Source organism: Rhyacophila brunnea, unplaced genomic scaffold, assembly GCF_057557595.1.
Source record: "Rhyacophila brunnea isolate RB1 unplaced genomic scaffold, BYU_Rbru_1.0 scaffold_2, whole genome shotgun sequence".
NCBI classification, from domain to species: Eukaryota; Metazoa; Arthropoda; class Insecta; order Trichoptera; family Rhyacophilidae; genus Rhyacophila; species Rhyacophila brunnea.
In genome coordinates, this window is record NW_028232859.1 from 5,047,159 (window position 1) to 5,067,797 (window position 20,639).

At 32.4% G+C, this 20,639-nt stretch overlaps 2 protein-coding genes across 6 annotated transcripts in view; one reads left to right on the forward strand and one right to left on the reverse strand.

Moving 5' to 3' along the window:
* The window catches only part of LOC147071723 (prion-like-(Q/N-rich) domain-bearing protein 25), a 49,229-nt gene extending 38,183 nt beyond the window's left edge, over positions 1-11,046 (forward strand). For all 5 annotated transcript variants that reach the window (XM_085947177.1, XM_085947176.1, XM_085947178.1 and 2 more), the window contains 6 exons: positions 2,676-2,819; positions 3,683-3,823; positions 4,780-4,912; positions 6,466-6,602; positions 7,707-7,873; positions 10,526-11,046. In XM_085947177.1, coding sequence (XP_085803303.1) covers positions 2,676-2,819; positions 3,683-3,823; positions 4,780-4,912; positions 6,466-6,602; positions 7,707-7,873; positions 10,526-10,702 — 899 coding nt within the window. In that variant the 3' untranslated portion in view covers positions 10,703-11,046. The remainder of the gene's footprint in view (positions 1-2,675; positions 2,820-3,682; positions 3,824-4,779; positions 4,913-6,465; positions 6,603-7,706; positions 7,874-10,525) is intronic.
* Positions 11,047-12,154: 1,108 nt separating this feature from the next.
* Positions 12,155-20,021, reverse strand: Pgk (phosphoglycerate kinase). The gene is made up of 11 exons (XM_085947181.1): positions 19,894-20,021; positions 19,227-19,430; positions 17,671-17,815; positions 17,130-17,211; positions 16,922-17,039; positions 16,293-16,431; positions 14,443-14,577; positions 14,245-14,366; positions 13,995-14,095; positions 13,257-13,355; positions 12,155-12,734 (listed from the first exon to the last, which is right to left on the reverse strand). The coding sequence occupies exons 1-11, from the start codon at positions 19,953-19,955 to the stop codon at positions 12,694-12,696; spliced, it is 1,248 nt and encodes a 415-aa protein (XP_085803307.1). The 5' UTR covers positions 19,956-20,021; the 3' UTR covers positions 12,155-12,693.
* Between the last annotated feature and the right edge of the window lie 618 nt (positions 20,022-20,639).

Here is a 20,639-nt window from a genome sequence, read left to right on the forward strand (position 1 = left end):
TTTATTCCCCCCACCTCCTCACAAATACACACATACAATTTTTCATTAAACTTATATTTTCAGGTATTTATTAATTTCAGTGATTTTATATAATAATAACACTAACAACGATGATTTTTGAAGTAAATAAAAAAATAGGAAATAAAGGGAAAAATGTATTCGTTGATAAAATATATTAAATATGTACGAAACTTGCAGAACGTTTTTTTATATTTAAATTAAATCTATATATTTGTAATAAGAAATGTTGTTAGAACTCTATTGTTTTCACAATAAGGACTACTATGAGACTGTACTGACGACAATGTTACTTGCAAGTTGAAGACTAAGAAATGTAGAGGTCCCGGCACATGGGTGGTCATTGATAAACACTAAAGTACGTGTCTTCTTTTCGTATACTTTGGCACGCGATAGAACGGGACGGATATAGTGATCCCACTCAACGTAAAATTTCACTTGCGTGCTCGCGTTAATCGCACTTGACCTTTTACCTTCCTAGAAAGAATTGTGCATGTGATGGTTTCGTGCATTCGAGCAAAACTAAAATCTGGCAAAGGAAACTTTCTTTTACAATATTTTTGTCTGAGGACTGTGCGGGGGATAAAAACATGTGTGCGGACACAATTTGGTAGGTGTGCACGCGCACACCTTACAGGGAACATTGCTCATAATTCCAATGCCCATCACAATCGACTCTATTTGTTTGCGCATGTGTGTGTGTGTGTTCTGCGCAAGTGAACGGGTTATTAATTAATTACTTAAATGCGGGAAATAAATAATTATTCTCTATTGTTATTTACAAAACTAATTCTCTCCTAACCTGCGGGTCTATTCTATACTTATCGACCGCTAAAGTGATAAAATGATAAATATTATCAAACTTAGGGTAGGTTTGTATCAAAGTATTAGCACTTATTGTAACAATTACAACCAACGTATTGTAATTGTTACAATAAGTGGTAATACTTTGATATAAACCTACCCTAAGTTTGATAATATTTATCACTTTATCACTTTAGCGGTCGATAGGTATAGAATAGACCCACTGGAGAGGTCGTTGTACCAGTATGTACATAAATTTGTACAATTTTGTTATTAGTTTTAAAATCAACAGTATCAAATACCAATAACAATCTTTCTTATCTTCCTTATGGTGATATGCTATTTACTTTATCAGGTGTTGATTAAATATAAAAATAATGAAATATATATTATTGATAAATAGATAGACAACTACTGCTATCATTCGAGTTATGACTCAGCTAAATAATATGTGGGTGTTCCGCCAGCTTATTGTATAATATCCTAAAATATCACAATAACTAATAGAATGTATTATCTATTAATAATATAATATACCTACTGTGATAAGTATAATGCCTGTGAAATAGAGGATACTACAAACCATGGGTTACGGGTTCCAATCTAACAGCTTGTTTTTTTTTTCAATAATGTGTATTTCTTTACCATGTTTTTATTAGCTCGTATTCTTGTTTGTCCCGTACAGATTTTTTCTAGTTTGTCTAAGATTTTTAACTAACTTCTCGACTAGCTAGACATTTGAAACTTTTAGAATAAATCAGAACACGAGGGGAATGCATTTTTTAAATACTTTTGGCCATCTTTAAGCAGAATTGAATTCTTTTTCAGTTAATTCTGTTTTGTATCTTTCAGAAAAAAATCGTTAAAAGTAATATTTACTAGGTACTCACTATTATTGGTTGCTAAGGGGGTCCTAGCAGCTAAATTATTAATATATACGTGCGTTACTACGGAAATCAATATGAAATGTCAAAATGACATTTCAGTATTTTATATTTATTAATACGTAGAATTGTCAAGTTTATATGATTCAACAGAAAATTTAAAAACCTGGTATATAAAAAGTTCTTTTAATCTTGTAATTATTTTGTACCCAGCTCATGTATTCATCCTTCCCTCACCTTCCAGTGCATGCCATTCACAACCGGGGTCTTGGGAAATTCTTCCTGAGTTGCTCTCAATTCAACTTTAAAGAGCACATCTTATTCGCTATATCGTGGTAGACGCGTGAAAATGTGTGGAGGAGGTATGGCAGTGGTAGTAAAGTCGATGTGGTAAAACAATGATAATATAATATTATAAAATTCAAAAATTAATATTTTATGACGTGGATAAGCTAATGATTGCAAACAAGTCCAGAGATGACCTTATTAATGTAGATATTAACCTGTTTAATAATCCTCCTTAAACTGTTTTAATACTCAATAATATTTTAATCCATATCAATATAATATATAAAGTAGAAAGCCCTGAAAACTATATGATATATAGGATGGGTACAAATCTGTTTACTGGAAGCCAGGCGGGAACAGCGGCAATATTTATGAATCGGCAAAATTCATGAATCAAAGAATTGTAAACTAACTTAACAAATAATCCACTACATCGGCTATTTTCAAAATTTGTTTGACCCTGGCTTTCACTAAACAAGACAAGAACCATAAAATGTTTACAAGTTTTGACAACAAGATAATGAATTTGATAAATTAGATTAGTTTTATTAATGTCAATATAGAGATACCTAATTCATTATTACTGATCCACTATCTAATCATAAATCCTCTTATCTTCCGTGAGTATGTGTGACTATATACAAAAAAGAATCCGTTTTTACTTGGAATTTAATTCTTTAGGGAGAACTGGCAACACGTGCACGACGGATAACAACTGTCCAGACAATGCATTCTGCAGAGTTTCCGGCACGAAAGGATACTGCGAGTGCAAAGACAACCACATCATTCAGCCGTATAACAACACGCATAGAGAATGCCTTAAAGGTAATAATTGTTGACATATAATATATTCCACCATAGAAACTAAAAATCCAACATCTGTAGCATATAGGCAACAAATTGCCTAGTGATTCTAGGTGGTATGCATTCAATTTAACATTCATTTATCCTTGCTTCTAAGGGTCAGGAGATTGCAATGTCTAGTCAAACCAGCAGGACTTCTACTATTTCCCCCGGAATGCCAGTGTTAAAAGAACTTCTGTTAATGGTATCTTTCCCTCAGCATCTCTGATCGAATCAAACACATATGAATACGTGTGTTAATTAAGGCGCTACGTACCCAAAAAAAACTGACATTTTTATAGAAAAATGTTCTACGTACCAACGCCAATAACGTCAACTATGGTCTAAGTGCCTCAAGCAAGCTAAAAAAATACAGCAAAATATTTTAATCTGGCGACGTTGTAAGTCGTTGGCGTGTTTTATTTATAATGGTGTATGTACCACTGCAGTGGTCAACGGCATTCAATATAAAACGGCTGTCGACAGTGTGTTGACACTCTCGAGTTCTTAATTCCTAAAATTATGGAAGCTCCCGAGATTGCATCACACTGTGAAACCACATTTTTCAAAATGTCTGCTTCGTACAATTTTACTGCAATGACTCAGTATTTTGTAACCACAGGCAATACTACTTTTTGGTTCTTAGCACCAAAGATTTGGCAATAAGGGCTAGTACGGCCTTGAGAAGAATAATAGAATAACCACAGAAAAATTTATAAGATCATACTTCCGAATTCAAATAACACAATACCAAAATAAATATTTCAAGTTTGTTTCTCAGCATTTCAATAACTATATATAGATTTTGTGAGATTCTCTAATGATATTAAAATTATTATTTTCAGAGGCTACCAATTTAGGCGATAGTTGCAAAGTGGACGTACAATGCATGTCGAGGCTCTCGTTAAATTCACAATGCGTTGAAAACGCCTGCAGGTGCAAAGAAGGAGCGCATTTAGACGAGGGCCGATGCTATACAACTGCATGTAAGAATAATTATTAAAATAACCTCGACTGTAAATAATATATCTGTTGATACCGAGAAGAATGAATGGACTCACATGTGGACTGGCAGGATTCTTCGTCAGCGTTATTTCAGTTAGGGGTATGTGGACATCGCGGGATATAATTATAGATAACACATATTTTTGATTTATTATCCTGCGCAGGACAGCAATTTATTCAGGCTAACACATAGAAAAACAATGATAATTTACAATAGAGGTTACATCAAAAATCTTTATATTGGACGTGTTATTATTACGAGTCTATCGCCGCGGCACTATTAATTTCTACTGCGCCGGCATTTCAAGGGTGGGTTTGTTTTTGTCACATTTCACTTTGCATTTTATTTCACAGTATTCACTCTTTGTTTCACTGGAGAACTTTTATTTATTACGATTTTTGCATGGCAGGGGTTATACGAATATTTATTAACACGGGAATAATCAAAAAGAAAGGATTCACTAATTTATAATACGAAACAAGCACGACTGGCATTTTTGTGTTGAGGAAAGGCCGCGTGGCCTGTGGGCACGCCGAGGCGCAACACGAGGTACCTTCTGCTTTCACCGGAGAATCTCCACTGTCCGACAATTATCTACAGCGAATCTATGGGGGCTGAAACAGCGGAGAGGCGCAAAGGGAAGGTTTTCGGCAGACTGTCCTTTTGTGCTCTCCAGGTACACAACACGAACCCCGTCCTTGACTCGAAAAGCGCATTTGGCGGACGTGTGTTTTGCGATAACATTATCTTAGGTTTTTCAGGGGTTGTGAACTTTCTTCAGGGGGGCCAGATATTTTTGTTGTTAAATTCCTGATACGGCATTCGAGACATTTTTCTGGAGAAGGGTTGTATTTGGTAATACCGTATACCTCTAAGAATATTTTATAGGTTCTTGTAATACAGCGTTTTATAATTGATTGTGTGTGACGTTTCCAGTGATTGGCCAAAGTTGCCTTGTCACACAGAACTGCTACTTAGGCCCCGATGACTCTCGGAGTAACCAGGCATACTGCGTAAGGGGTATCTGTCAATGCAACATGCTGCACAGTCCAAGAGATGGAGGCACCAGGTACTTGTAATTAACACTAATTTAATATGTAAGTTGGATATATCATCATTCAATATATGGACTGATGAAATTTGACTCGGATTCTACCGGAGGTCTACCTTTACTTTAAATCAACGATATCCTAATAAATTAATTACATATTGAAAAGTTATCTTCCACCAAAGAGACTAAAATGACTATTTTATTATTAACTATGGACTATATTAATACGTCCAGTACTCAAAACACTATACACTCAAAACAAATTATTTGTTGAATAAAAAAAATAGTTGATAATGTATTAAAATCAGCATTCCCGACATAGCGTTTTTTCTTGCCAGATCTAGCATTTTTAGATAGGCATCTAGCTTGTAAAATTTCCATCTGGCGTATGGTGTTAAATTTAGCATTTTTTGACACAGCACACAGCTTAAAACTTTTTGTAATAAAGATAGATAAATACTCCAGAATTCCTTGAAAACCAACATGCTGGTGATATATACTTTAAAAATCTTACTAGTCAAAAACACCAGGTGGCAGTGTCACCGGTCAACATTCTCGTCATTCAGTGTGTTGAATGCGCTGCAGATATAGAAAAAAACAGTGTGTGCTTCTGTATATTTTGTCTTGTGCAACGTTACAGACAGATAAATCTAGACAAATATAATATATATATTATCTTATAATTATACGTCTTATAATTATATACATCTTATAATTAATACACTCAATGTTACATCCAAAATGACGACTAAATTTCATACCTACATTCATTTTATATTCTATAAAATACTAAATTCTTTTTCGATCTTTGATTTTGTAAAAGCAATGTTTATAAAAAATTATTATGACAAATTTTGAAATGAGTTTTTCAATTTTGAAAAAAATCTAGCATTTTATTCTGCCATCTAGCTTATTTTCTTACCCTATCTGGCATATTTTTGTGAATGCCAGTTGGCAACACTGATTACAATAAGTATTACAATACAATATCTAATAGTTATAGCGCCTATACACGTGCATGGATTTACTGGCAGCAATGGTGCGCATTTTAAACTATGGTGACAATAACTGATTACACATAGTCCTGACTCTCTCCAATCTCATTCTTTAAGAGTGAGTTGTCATTTTATGGTACTATATTTTGAGAGGTAGTGAAAATTAGTTAACCTCAAAATTCGTTTGTAGTTTTTTTTTTTTGCCGGCTGGTTTGCCACTATCGTTCTACTGCGCAGGCGCAGTTTAGAAACTTTCGAAGTTTTTTGATTCATGCATACAATCCTGCAACTGTATGATAATACATGTTTACACATACATTTTCTTGTTATGGCCGCGATAATACGTACTGTCAGCAGTAAATCCATGCATGTGTAAACGGGGTATTATGTTGTCAGGATTTTTATGCTTAGACTATTGATACTACCTAATGTAGCAACCGCATTATCTGCTTCATGATCATGATCATCAATTATGAAATCTTGATGAAGAACAAGAAGGATGCCTATTATATTATCAGTTCATACTTTTTCAATTGTTCAGGATGAGACGTATTAATGATGTTGTATGTTTTTAAGATGTCTGAAAGACGCCATGCTCGGTGATAGTTGTGAAGATGATCAACACTGCTCAGGTGACAACACTCGCTGTCACAACGTCTGCAGGTGTGTGGACGGTCATGTCATGCACCCTGAAGAACAAAGATGTCTTAAAGGTTTCTAAAACTAATGTTTCTTTGATATCTTATACTCCAAATTGTATAAAATATGCACCGATCCTATAAATGTGAATGTTTCTCAATCCCAAAAATAATCCAAAACGGCTAACTCTAGCGACATAACCTTTTCTCTGAGGGTTCATTGAGCGATTTCTAAGTCAATGTAACTATTTTGAGCTCATGGTGCAGTTCCGTTCACAAAATATGAGTACTTCAAGTTGCCATTTATTCGGTAAAATTTGGAATAAAATTTTAATTTATTGATGTAATTTTTATATTCTTTTACTAATCGGTAAGTTGGTGATGACATTATTTGAAGATTCCAACAAGAAAATCTCGATTTGAATTATGGAATTCAGTGATTATATCTGCTGGTAATAATTAAAATCAATGCACCGCAATTTAACCGCGTGTTAATCGCAGGGGATACGTTTTGGACACGGTCGTGTTAAGCAAAATATCACATATTGAAAAACAAAATAATTTAAATAGGAAAACACTAAATAAAATTAATTTAAAAATAAATGTCAAACATAAAATAAAATCAATAGGTATAATATCTTTGCAATAATGTAAAAAAAATCATTCATTATGTTCCGTATTGCAAAAAAGAATTTACATAGTTTAACCTGCTTAGTCTGTCTGCACTTATTATGTAAAATTTGTTGATAACTGTCAAATAATCTGATCCTACGAGCGTGGTTTCACTCATAATGATGATTCCATGGTACATGTCAAAATAAGTGCGGGTCAAAAAATATTATTAAACATCAGTCGCGATACGGTTATTTGCACTCTCCAGGATCACGATAAATGAGGGGTACCTGTATTATATATATTATATACATGTTAATAGAAAATTTAACTCGACTAATACTTTCCTATAATGCTGACAAATTGCTGAATTGAATGAACCACTTCTAAATGCAAAAACAATGAGAAATGTATAAAAAAATACTTTGATGGCTCCGGTGAAACTAACACGACGTGCATGCTCTGGGATTATAAATAAAATTATTTCACTGCTGCAAGTGATAATTAAACTGTTTGTTGATAAAAAAAGCAATGTGTTTAATATAGGCTTAACCATATCGTTTTCAGCCGCGACCACCTTGACTGAAATATGTGAAATGGAAGAGCAGTGCACCTATTTAATGAACGGCACAACATGCATCGGAGCACAGTGCCAGTGCCTCTATGATCATCACGAACAAGAAGGCCGCTGCTGGATAACCAGAAACATGGGACAGAGATGTACCGCCAATCAGGTCAGTTATTTCCACAAAGAAATATATAATATTTCTTTTATCTTTATAAGAGATTTCCTCTCACTTTATGCTTGATGTAGAACGAGGATCCAGCGGGTCAGGCAACAATTCCCCATTTAAAAGTCTGTAAAGTTAACCTAGGCATATAACAAAGAATTTTGACTATAAATAGGAGTCTCATACGTTACTTCTATCATGACATTTGAAATTATTTTGCAAGCGCATGAAGCATGGTTAAGTTGATAAACTCCACAAATATTAAGATCAGTTGCCTTCCGATTTTATTACATACGTGCAATGGTGGCCATTTTTCATGTTCATCGTGATTACTTACTCAAATGCAGTTATAAACGGTTTCACACATTTTACATGATTTTTCAACTAAATAATAATTTCGAATTATCTACTCATTATTATGGATTGTCTTTATATTATAAGCCCAGCAAATTGGCAAATAAATGTGATAGCAGTAGTGTGAAGTTCTTTGTAAATGAACCTGCAATCCAAAGTTTCTCATAGCTAACTTAATCAGTTGAGTATTAAGACGAAAACTCCATCTGGGCCGATCCATCGGCCGAAAGTTTGGAACCAAATTTACGATTTATTCCAAATTTTTTCCCGTCATATTTCGTTCATGTAGCCGAAGCATTATATTCACTGTGTGTTGGGTGGTGAGTAACATTTATTTTAGTGTCGGCATTGTTTATAATTATGCCATACCCTAATAACTCACAAGTCATAATTGCTCTGCTGTCGAACTTGAGACCAAAGAGGGTCATAAAAATAATAAAACATTATTTTTATGACACATTTTAAATTCTGATATTTCTTTTAGTTGTTTTATGATTCATATATCACATTACAAAATGAAATTTGTAATTTTTGAACTAACAATGGATGCCACTGTATTTTTGGTAAGATGGTGAAAAAATACATGAATATAAATATTATTATAAATGATTTAGTGCTTTGAGACTTATTTTTTGAAATTACTTCATTCCATATCAGTTAGTCGTCGATACTGTATCGAATTCTCTTGCGATTTCGTGAATTGAATAATATTCTTGAATACCTTGACACTATACGATTTTTTTTGATTACTTTATAAAAATTCTATTTCATAGAGAAATAATAATATGTTTATTTTTTTTTCTGTTACTACATAAGGATAGATTATATTATAAAATTTGATATATCAATTATAAATAAAAAAATGTTGTCACACTTGTTTTGTTGTTCAAACATAGTTTTATCCGTTCATTTCTAAATAAATATTGATACATTATTTTTTTCTTTTGTTTTATTGATGTAAACTATCAATATTATTACTTATTATTGCTTTATACACCATTGAGAACACACAAAAAAAGTTTCAAATTTTTAAAACATATGTAGAATTAGTTATTTAAAAAAAACTAAATCGACGATTTGTTGTCAAAAAACGCTTGGGAGTTTTCGCATATGCTAGGCTAAATCAGCTGGGAGTAAAAGAGTTAATCCAAAAATAACGAACATTTTTCTTGCATAATCTTTAAGTTGGTCGAATTTGTCTGAATTAAGGGCATTGTAAAATTTGGAGATTTCTTCACGACGATGCAATTCTCTTAGATCAGTGTCACACTACAGATCAATAATCTCAAGTTGTAGCTCTGTCGGTACACTATCAATATCTATTGAAATCGATGTTCAACGTAGAAAATAGTGCTTACATAGTGCGAGACGAGACGCAAGGAAGATGTACTGAGATAATACATTTACGAAACAACAAATTCTTCAAATTTTAATCTATTGTCAATATTTTTTAAAAAAGTATAAAAAAAGTTATTCGTAATCAAAAGTACAATTAATGATGGCGGGCCGCAAAAAATACCCGGCGGGCCACATGCGGCCCGCGGGCCGCAGTTTGCCCTCCCCTGGCCTATATGCTCTATTTGGTATGATAATAATATTTTACCTTCACCTACCGCAAAGAATTAATTAAAATAAAACACAATAGTTTTCAAACTGTTCAAGAAATTCAGAGTTTACTTGGTGGTAGATAATTTATATGAGTGTACATATCTCTTGGTGATATTCAACTTCCTTCACTTACCTTACTTTAAAAATGAACGGTTCAAAATTCCTAAAAATAAAAATTGATTGCAATTTATACATAACATATTAATTAACAATATTAAATATTTTTAGCAAATTTTGCTTTCCACTCCTCACACTTTTCCCATTAAAACTCCCACCCCCTCTATCCAATTATTACTTTTACCAGTTGAATCTTTCCCACATTACATAGCTCCTTTTCTACCCCCACCAATACGGTGATAATAATTATAATATTACATAAACTCAAACCTAAATTTCAGTAGGTATATCACAATATGTGTGTCCACAAAGTGAGCGAAACATGTGCTGTGAAGCAAAATTTATATGTGGTGAAAACCAAGTGATAAATTCATTTCATAAACAATATATACTACTTATTACACATTACTTAGTAAATATCAGGATCAGTTCCGTACTCGTAGCAACGTCTCGCTATTTATTAAATAACTCGGAATACCCAATTTTATTTTAATTAATACAGTACCTTTCCACCAAGAATTGAAAGTTTGTAACACCATTAAAGCGTGTACAATTAAGTATTTGTTTCATTTTTAGGAGTGTATAAGTGATGGCGGTGAAAAAGGCAAGTGCGTCAGGAACAAATGTACATGCCCGGGATGCGCTCCAGGAGCAGACGGACTCGGCGGTTCTCAATCTCGAATCACGCCCTTCCTGACATGGATCCAAATAGCCATCGTTTCAAGTCTCGTTGCAGCCGTTTCCTTTTCATAGTGATTCTATGACGAATCAGTACCTAATTTTTTAATAAGAATTATTTTCTTATATTGAGAAGTTGTTATGAGGCTAAATATCGTCAACTTAATTCATTTTGTATAATCGTATACAATCTTCATAATTCTGACGATTTTTTTCCAAATTAGACACTAATAATATTTGGTATAACTCGATCAAAAATACATACAACGATTTTAATGTAGAGTTTTTGCTACAAGTACTACTTATTATAATAAAATAAAAGAATACGTACTTATTATCACCCATGTATCATTCTCGATAAGGAAAAAAAATTAAGTACCTACATTAAAAAATTAAAACATGTCCTATGCCAAAAATTCAAAAAGAATAATGTAAAAAAAATCTGTACATAAAAAAATTGTAGATTTATGATTTAATTGTTAAAATAAGACTAAGAAGATCAATACCAAAACATTAATTTTAGAGTACAAATCAATACTACTTATCTAAGATTTTTAATTCACTACAATAATATTATTATAATTATTATGCAAGATAATTTTGATGTTTTAATTATATAATTAATTAATTACCTACTACTTCTTGTATATTTTATAACATTTCGATAGGTAGTTACTTAATTAAAATAATAGTTACATACATTAATATATAGGAATTATTTGATAAAAGCGTCATCTTTTCACTTAATAGAAACAGTATCCGTCAGTAATAAATAATATGTACCTAATTCAAAACCAAAATAGTATTTTCCATTTTGAAAATGTTAATTTATTTAGATTATTATGTAAATATATAGGAAGCCATCACAATTGGATTTATAATAAATTTAAACCTATGAAATAAGAGATGTATGCCTGTTCAATAATTAGAAACACTAAAATTGTTAAATTTGAATTGAAGTCAGAATGATAAATTGTTTGTATTTATTTTTTTAGGTTTGTAAGATATAGTTGAATTTTTTAGCAGTACAGTTTAGAATGGTTGGGTTTTATTGTTATCCTAGGGAAGTTCATATATTTCGTAAGTTTTTAAATAAAATTTGACGGCATTGTATATTGAGACAACTACTGTTGACTTGTTGTAGAAATGGACGTCTGATTTTTTTAGTCATTGAAAGGGCATTGTTTAAAAAAAACATGATTTTGTATCATTGAGAGGAGTGTATGGATGAATGTATGAATTAATAGAATATAAGATCACATCATTATTACTAAATATGAACCCGTTAAAGCATATTATGTACACTTGGGTATCTAAATAAAATAAAATTAAACACAGTTTGTATTTTTGCTTGATTGAACTAAACTTGTGAATATGTTTTATTTTAATTCTAACATAATATTGGTATAATTTATTGGCATTGTAAATGGTGTACACAGCCATATTTATTAAATTTGTACTATAATTTGTGAATAGAACAACATATTTTTGAAGCGTTGTATTTTTTAGAAAATAAAAACACAGAAAAACTATTATGGCAATCTTCTTTATTAACAAAAATTTCTGTGAAAAGTTTCCTTTCATATCAGATCATAAACAATAATTTTTTTATGATCTCATAGAAATAAATATATTATGCGGTATTGCTAGGTGTAGTGGAAAATAATCCAATTAACCAGCGTATTGTCTTTTCAGAGAATTATTAAAAAATTTGATTCTACAATGATAATCTTATCCGTAGACTTCAAATAAGTTAAAATATTATGGTATATTTCAGAACATTATGACATTTCAGTACATTTCGTATCTTAAAAGATTTGATTCTACAATGATAATCTTATGCGTAGACTTCCAACAAGTTAAAACATTATGGTATTTTTTTCTAAACAGTTTTTAAAAAATCAAATGTATTCCAAAATGTGGTTATACATTTACAATATAATTATTATGCCGATAAATTTAGACAATAAATTTCAGTACGGTTGGTTATAATCACAGGTATTCTTATGCACTACACGTCTGTCACTAGCGATAATTTGTTCTGGAAGATATGACTTTTTCTTTGCCTACGCATCCGTCAGAGCGGCAACGCCCGGCAACACTTTTCCTAAAATTAAAAATGGAAAATACATTTAAACGCTATAACTGTGGATGGAAATTAGCCAAACAAAATACGGAAGAAGTATTATTTAGATTCGATATATAGGTAGTTCATGCTCTAGTCAGGCCTGTACCCGTAGCCATAGTACCAGTTATTGGTTATAGTACCGTGACCTGACTATAGCTGCTATACTTGCTATTATTTATATATGGATTGTGTTTTTTACGAGAAATGGATGTTAGCCACTTGCTCAACCTATAAAGATCATGTTCTGGGTCCAAAAACACATTGAAAAACAACATGTGAATTTTCTAAACACGAGATTCAAACCAGAAACCCACGATTTCACAAACGGTCACGGTACCACTCACCAATCACTTTAGTAGCTAAATGGATATGTATAACATGAGACATTTTACTATTGGTCCATAAATTATGACAGAAAAATGTACCCATCTTGCAATCACTCGTATTTGTCACGGGGCTTTTTATATATCTAAACAGGGTATGTATTATTGATAGACATACCTTCGAGAAGTTCCAGTGATGCTCCGCCTCCAGTGGACACGTGAGACACTTTTGATTCTGTGTTCCACTTTGCACAGCACGTTGCAGTGTCGCCCCCTCCTGAAAAAAACCAAATAAGAAAATATTTTACTCTAATTAATTTCCTCATTTATATCGTATGTTGGTTCATGAGAGAATTGAGGTAGACAGCAGTCTGTTAACAAATGTTACTTCGGTATATTAAGACATTTTAAGTCATTCCTACTATTCAACCGAACTAAAGGCAAGCTTTACAAGACATTGTAAAACACGTGTCCACCTACGACTCAGAAATGTAAACATTATCTCTGCAAAATAAACAAGCCTTAAAACGTATCTATGAGCTAATCCGGGATGGCAACAATTGAAGGAGAAGATACAATGCTGAGCTGTACAACCTATACCAAGTGAAGTTCTATCAATCAAGAATGGTAGACTGGTTGGCTAGATCAAGTACACCATATAAACGAGAATGAAACAGCAAAGAGAGTAATATCGGGCAATCGGGAAATAGGGCTCCGAAGAAGAGGTAGGTTAGAAATTTGGTGGCTAGATGGAGCTACCGATGACTGCCATGTGCTTAGGTTACCGAATAAAGCAGCTACTTTAGATATTGACATGCGGAGAGAGTTGTTGGAGGAAGCCAGAACTCAACCTAGGTTGTCGTACTTCTGATGATAATGATGAACTTGCAGTGAATTGAATGAAAATGTAATTTACCGATGATTGTGATGGCTCCTTTGGCAGTGGCGGCAACTACGCCGTCCATCAAAGATCTGGTGCCTCCGGCGAACTTCTCAAACTCGAACACACCAGCAGGTCTGAAATAAATAGTGATTTAATCTTTTTAGCGAATATCATGCACTACGCACTGAATTAGTAACAGAGTACTACAATCGAGCTATTCTGAAAAGCTGCAATATAATTCACTGACAATTTAAACATAAATACATATATAATTGGGTCTTACCCGTTCCAAACAATAACTTTAGCTCTAGCAATAGGTTCAGCAAACAGGGCTTGCGATTTGGGTCCAACGTCTAAACCCAACCAACCGTCGGGAATGCCAGAAGCTACATCAGCAGTACCAGCCTGGAATATGACAAAATTATGATTAACAATTCTTATTATTTTTCTGCAAAAATTCCATCCATGGTTCTTACGCTACCTGTGCATTCTCGTCAAATTTATCAGCAGTTACAAAATCGACTGGCAGATGAATTTGAACATTATTTTTCTTTGCTTTATCCAAAAGCTGTTGAACGATCTTGGCTCCTTCGGGATCATACAGGGAACTGCCAATCTGAAAAAAATATAAAGTAGAATTTTAACAACCAGTACCTACATCGACCCTGATCATTATAGATAGATACAAAATTAAAAATTGTAATTGAAGAGTGACATTCCAAACCGGACTTAGTCCAGAATTACAAATTTTCATGTTTTGATGGAATCCGATAGAGTGTGCTGAGATCTATAGTCTCACTAAAACTTATATTTTACAAAAAATCCTAAGTCTCTTCAATTTGATATCGAAATGTGCCTTTTTTTTCAAAACAGCACTAAGGTAACGGTTGATTCTTTCCAAACTCGCCTAACGATATATGCGCATGCGCAGTTGAACTCTTTTTGCTACATTTACGCTGCAAGCGGCCATAATATAATATTGTAGTAACACATCAGATTAGAAATGTCACACAAAATATTAGAGAATTTGTGTTTTATAAGTTCATGTGCACATCAGTAAACTATTTTTTTTATTGAAGATGATCCTACATTGTAGTATTATTATATAATATATTATTATGCAGTAAAAGTTACAATGTTTACCTTTTTATCAAAAAATGCAATAAAGTGAAAGAAATTAAATATTATTTTTATTCAATAATCATCCCAACAGACCTGTCCATGACCACATTCTATTAGACAATCATAATTGTACACACAAAAGACACTCAACTTTACTTTATTGTGTTCCAAACTGTACTTAATACAGACTTAGGGCCATTTTGAAAAAAAAGTCAGTTTTTGAATGAATTTTTTTGAAGTTTTATTATACTTTTTAATGTTATTTATATATTATGTTTTCAAGTCTTTGAATTTTCTGTGAAATTGCCAAACATTATAGTACCGAAAAATTAAGAGGTAAATTGCAAATCACAAAAATATGATTATCTCAAAATCAGTTTTTTAGACTTCGACCGGTTTGGAATGTCACTCTTCAATTGCAGTATTATGGTACAGGAGATTACATTTAGGCCAATATTTTTATTAAAACAGTGGACATTATTGGATATTTCCCTGTGTGACGATTTAATGGTAATTTTTTTATTATATATTCTGACCAATTGAAAATTTTCTCTTTATGATCAGATTTGAGATCTTTTTATACCTTTAAGTGGCCAATCAAAATTTTCCCTTATCACATGGAGGCCTTTTTACAACGAACATCATGTACAAGTTTCAAATAAATAATGGACAAAAGTGGGTTTCTGAAAATAAATCAATAAAGACTGTCCTATAACTTAAAGAATGGACAGTCACCATACTGTAATTTTATAATAAAATTATACATCTGATCCTGTAATCCCATATTATCCCGCAAATTTGTTTTTTTGAAAACATGTCTTTTTCTTTTTTCAAATTCATATAAAAATAATCCTGAGAATCTAACATTGTCAATATCAGAAGTTCAAGATCAAGAAATCGAGCAGGATTGCGAACCCAAATTACAACAATGACTGCCGACACTCAACATTTAAGTATTGCTAATATCTCAAAAACTGTGGCAAATAAAATAATAAAACTTTCCAATAACGTGAGCAATGCTATATAGACCGGTTTTAGTCAATAAAATCACTTTTTGACCCCTTTTCGGGGGGCGCCTTCAATTATCGATCAACTATTGTGTGGAACTGTTTATTATAAAAATGAAAATATTTGGCCATATCCCTACTGTATCCCTACCATTTCAGAAGTATAATATAAACTATATACCTATTATAAAAAATTACATACCTTCATTCCAGAGCACTCCTTGAGGAAAGTATATGCCATCCCTCCGCCGATGATCATCTCATTAACTTTGTCGAGGAGATTTTCAATTAGCTGAATCTTATCGGCAACTTTAGCACCTCCCAGGATGGCCAAGAAGGGCCTATAACATAATATTTTTAAATACTATGTATTTAGGCAAACATAATTATCAGAAAAAAACTAATGGTAGATTAATTTTAGAACCTTGCGGTCGTACTCGATCAAAGATATATCGCCGATGACAAACGACAATTATTATATAATCATAAAACCTTCAATAAAATTTGGTATATGTGTACCACAGCTAAATTTTGTTGTATGAATGCATTGTAACCAAAGAATTTCAACTATACCTGAAGGGAATCAAATAAACTTTCTTTTATTAATTACATTTTTAATAAACAGGCAAATGGCGAGGTGTTTTGACATTTTGCTTTGGTTTGCTTGTAAAGGTTTTTTATGCCCTGGTCAATAAATTTCAGAGCAATAAATGTAAACTTTGCTACAAATTAATCTACAACATGAAAAGATTTGCAGCTAATTTAATCATTAACTGTAGTAACTCTTTCTTTTAGCTTCACTTTTCACAGATAAATCAAGTTATAACAAACCTTTCCGGTTCATGGAGAGCCTTGGCAAAGTATTGCAACTCTTTCTTTAGTAAAAATCCGCTAGCTCTCTTGTCAAAACCCTCTCCCATCATTGAGCTGTGTGCTCTGTGGGCCGTACCTGTTAAACAATGAAATATTGTATCGTTAATTTAAAAACTGGAAACAAGATACTAAATACTGTATAAATTAAATTAATATTTGAAGTTACCGAAAGCATCATTCACGTAGAGGTCACCCAACTTTCTGAGGCTTGCTCTGAATTCTTTCACCTTTGCAGGATCCGCTTTAGCCTAAAAACATACATAAAAATAATAATTTACTACTTCATTTAACATTAACATTGGCTGCAGAACCATACATAAGTATCTATGCTTAAGAATTCTTTCTTAAAGAGTAAGCAAGCTTTGTTGAAACAACAGCAACTTTGTTGAATTACAGCAACTTCTTATAATATAGAAAATATGTAATGAATAAAACAAAATGTGATTCTACAGGAGAATCCTTTCTGTAAATGGTAACTAAATATTTTTTCAAATTTTCGGATAGTTATCAAATAACGAACAGAGATTTTTAAAAATGTAAAATGAATTATTAAAAAAAAAATGTTAAAAATCAAAGAAATAAATGCAGTAATCGTTTTTCGTAATGTTTTTTTTAATACCATTATACTATATTGAGCAAGGTATAAAATTATTTTGTTTTAAGATTTATTCAATTAGTTAGCTTAAACATTATTGATTATAACTTACTTTAGCTCCGGATGCATCGACCCCTTTGCCTTCTTCTTCAAGATAGAAGCGAACATTCTCTAGCAAGATGACAGAGCCAGTGGCGGGGCTAGCACATGCTGTCTCCACCTCAGCACCAATGCAGTCCGGGAGGAACGTCACTTCCCTGGAAATAATATTACATTATTTAGTGTTCGACAAACATCCTGTATACCCATGTAAAAATATATTTTGCATAGAATATCTATTATTTTAATATAATTTTCTTTGATCGACCAATATTGTCATTTTAATATGATTTTATTTAATCGCGCAATTGAATTAATGAAAAAAACACCATTAAAATACATTATACCGTAAATGCTACCAATTTTTTAAATTAATACAAACCAAATCAACAAAGAGCTGCTCAATGAAAATTATATTTGGTTTAAATACTTTTTGCCTTTTGTGAACCAGCTTTATGGTTTTGGCCTATTCTTCATGCAAGTATTTTCATACAATTGACAGGCCGCATCTGACATCACAAGGCTAATTTAACTACATTATATTTAAGTTAGCCATCAAAGAGCTTCATAATTCGAAAGTGAATTAATTACGTTTGATTTTAAACATGTGAATTTATACTATAGTCCAGTTTAAAACTATTTTGTTTCACGTGTGTAAAAATCCTTTTAACGGCACCCTGTTTTTTTTAGCTCTTCCTTACAAAATAAAAATTCTCGGTGGTGTCAGATTTTAGGCAACATAACGATTGCTATATCTTTAAAACCTAACGGCGGTTTATCGAACAGGCGAAAAATTTGCAAGAGGAGCTCCTAACTCGAGCCTCCGTGTACCTAAAACCGCCACTGACTATAAAGAATATAGAGAATCTCGATTATTCGGACTAATCGGGGACAATGATAGTCTGGATAACGATAAATCCAGATAATCAAATTGTACTTTTTACCACGTTTTTATTAGCTCGTATTCTTGTTTGTCCAGTACAATTTTTTTCTTGTTTGTCCAATACAAATCTTGCAATCGATTTTTAACTAACTTCCCGACTAGCTAAACATTTGAAAATTTTAGAATATACCAGAACACGATAAATATGCATTCTTTTAATACTTTTAGCCATCTTTAAGCAGAATTGAATTCGATTTCAGTTAATTCTGTTTTGTATGGAAAGTTGTTTCAGAAAAAATTCGTAAAAAGTAAAACACTATTATTGGTTGCTAAGGGGGTCCTAGCAACAAAATTATTAATATATACGTGCATTACTATGGAAATCAATATGAAACGTCAAAATGACATTTCAGTATTCAATATTTATTCAGTATTTTTATCAAGTACAAAAAAAGTATTTATTAATACATAGAATTGTCAAGTTTATATGATTCAACAGAAAATTTAAAAACGTGGTATATAAAAAGTTCTTTTTATCTTGTAATTATTCCTTATAATTATACAAAACTGCCTGTCCACTCAAAAGGTCCTGATAACCGAGGTTCTACTGTATACAAAATTAATATGTCAAGCAGACGATTGAAATAACAAATATACAAGCCAAAAAATAGCAATATGTGTTGTACCTGTTGAGAAGTTTTTTAAGTTCTTCTGCAACGGGTTTGAGGGTGTACTTGAGATTCTTTTGTCCATCTGGTCTTCCTAGATGTGACATCAGTACCACTGATTTGGCTCCTTTCTCAACTGCATATTTGATCGACTCCAGCGCCGCCACTATCCTCTGATTATTGGTGATCACTCCATCTTTTAATGGGACATTGAAGTCAACTCTACAATTTGGAAAATAAAACATTAAATATTATCACCGTTGTTATTATTCGCATGAAATTATTAAGAATAGTGGAACCAGGAAAAAATTGTCGGCTCTACAAAACTTGACATTATAAATAATACTTACTTGGGTACTTACCTACCTAATTGACATTATAGTATTTTTTCCTGCATGACAATCATATTGTGTAAAAACCAGATGACTGAATATGCTAGTAATATGTTATTAAATTGTATTAAGTAGGTACTTACCTATTTACAAAGTTGGGTGTGAAATTAAATTCTTTTCCCAAATAATAAGTAATATGTACTTTTAACGTAAATACTGATTATTTACTGTATCGGTAAGTAATGTTCGAATACAAGAGCAGTTATATAGAAATCAAACTGGAAACTGAAAAGTGTTTCTAATTTAAGTAAATAAAAATACAAATTCATAAATTAAGGTGTTCACCAATTTACCTCATTAAAACTCTTTTATCGGCCAAATCCAGACTGTCAATACTAAGCTTGTTTAGAGTCATTTTAATCGAATAAAATTTACTCCTCAAATAAATAAAGTTGACGTGTACCCGGTGTACTTTGCAGAGGGCAAAAATTTTGAATGACAACTATGCCCTTCAAAATCTAAGGTCAAATAATATTTGGCATATTTCAATGTTGCCATTGCAGATCAAACGAACGCACTCAAAAATACTTGAAATTTCAAAGTTGGGTGATCCAGTGGGTCTATTCTATGCTTATCGACCGCTAAAGTGATAAAGTGAAAAATATTATCAAACTTAGGGTAGGTTTGTATCAAAATATTAGCACTTATTGTAACAATTACACGAAGCCGGTTTTTATTGTTGCAATAAGTGCTATATTTTAACAGCACCTATCTTGCTGCTGTTAAAATATCGCACTTATTGCAACAATAAAAACCGGCTTCGTGTAATTGTTACAATAAGTGCTAATATTTTGATACAAACCTACCCTAAGTTTGATACTATTTATCAATTTAGTGTTCGATAAGTATAGAATAGACCCACTGGTACGTATATTATCTATGGTACAGACCAACAAACTTAGGCCTACCGCGCATGAACGTTTACATAACCGGCCGAACGCATTCGGCCAATCGTTGGTTTGCCCGCGCATGATCCAATTTTTTACTGGCCGGCATGTTTGAGCGCGCATGGCCCGATTTATATCGGACGGAGGCAATG

Excerpts from the sequence above, each read along its gene's own strand:
- Pgk (XM_085947181.1), bottom strand. The coding sequence starts at position 19,955 with ATGACTCTAAACAAGCTTAGTATTGACAGTCTGGATTTGGCCGATAAA. Across the intron at positions 17,816-19,226 it reads CTTAAAAAACTTCTCAACAG|GGAAGTGACGTTCCTCCCGG; the intron begins GTACAACACATA and ends TATTATTTCCAG. Across the intron at positions 17,040-17,129 it reads CTACGTGAATGATGCTTTCG|GTACGGCCCACAGAGCACAC; the intron begins GTAACTTCAAAT and ends ATTGTTTAACAG.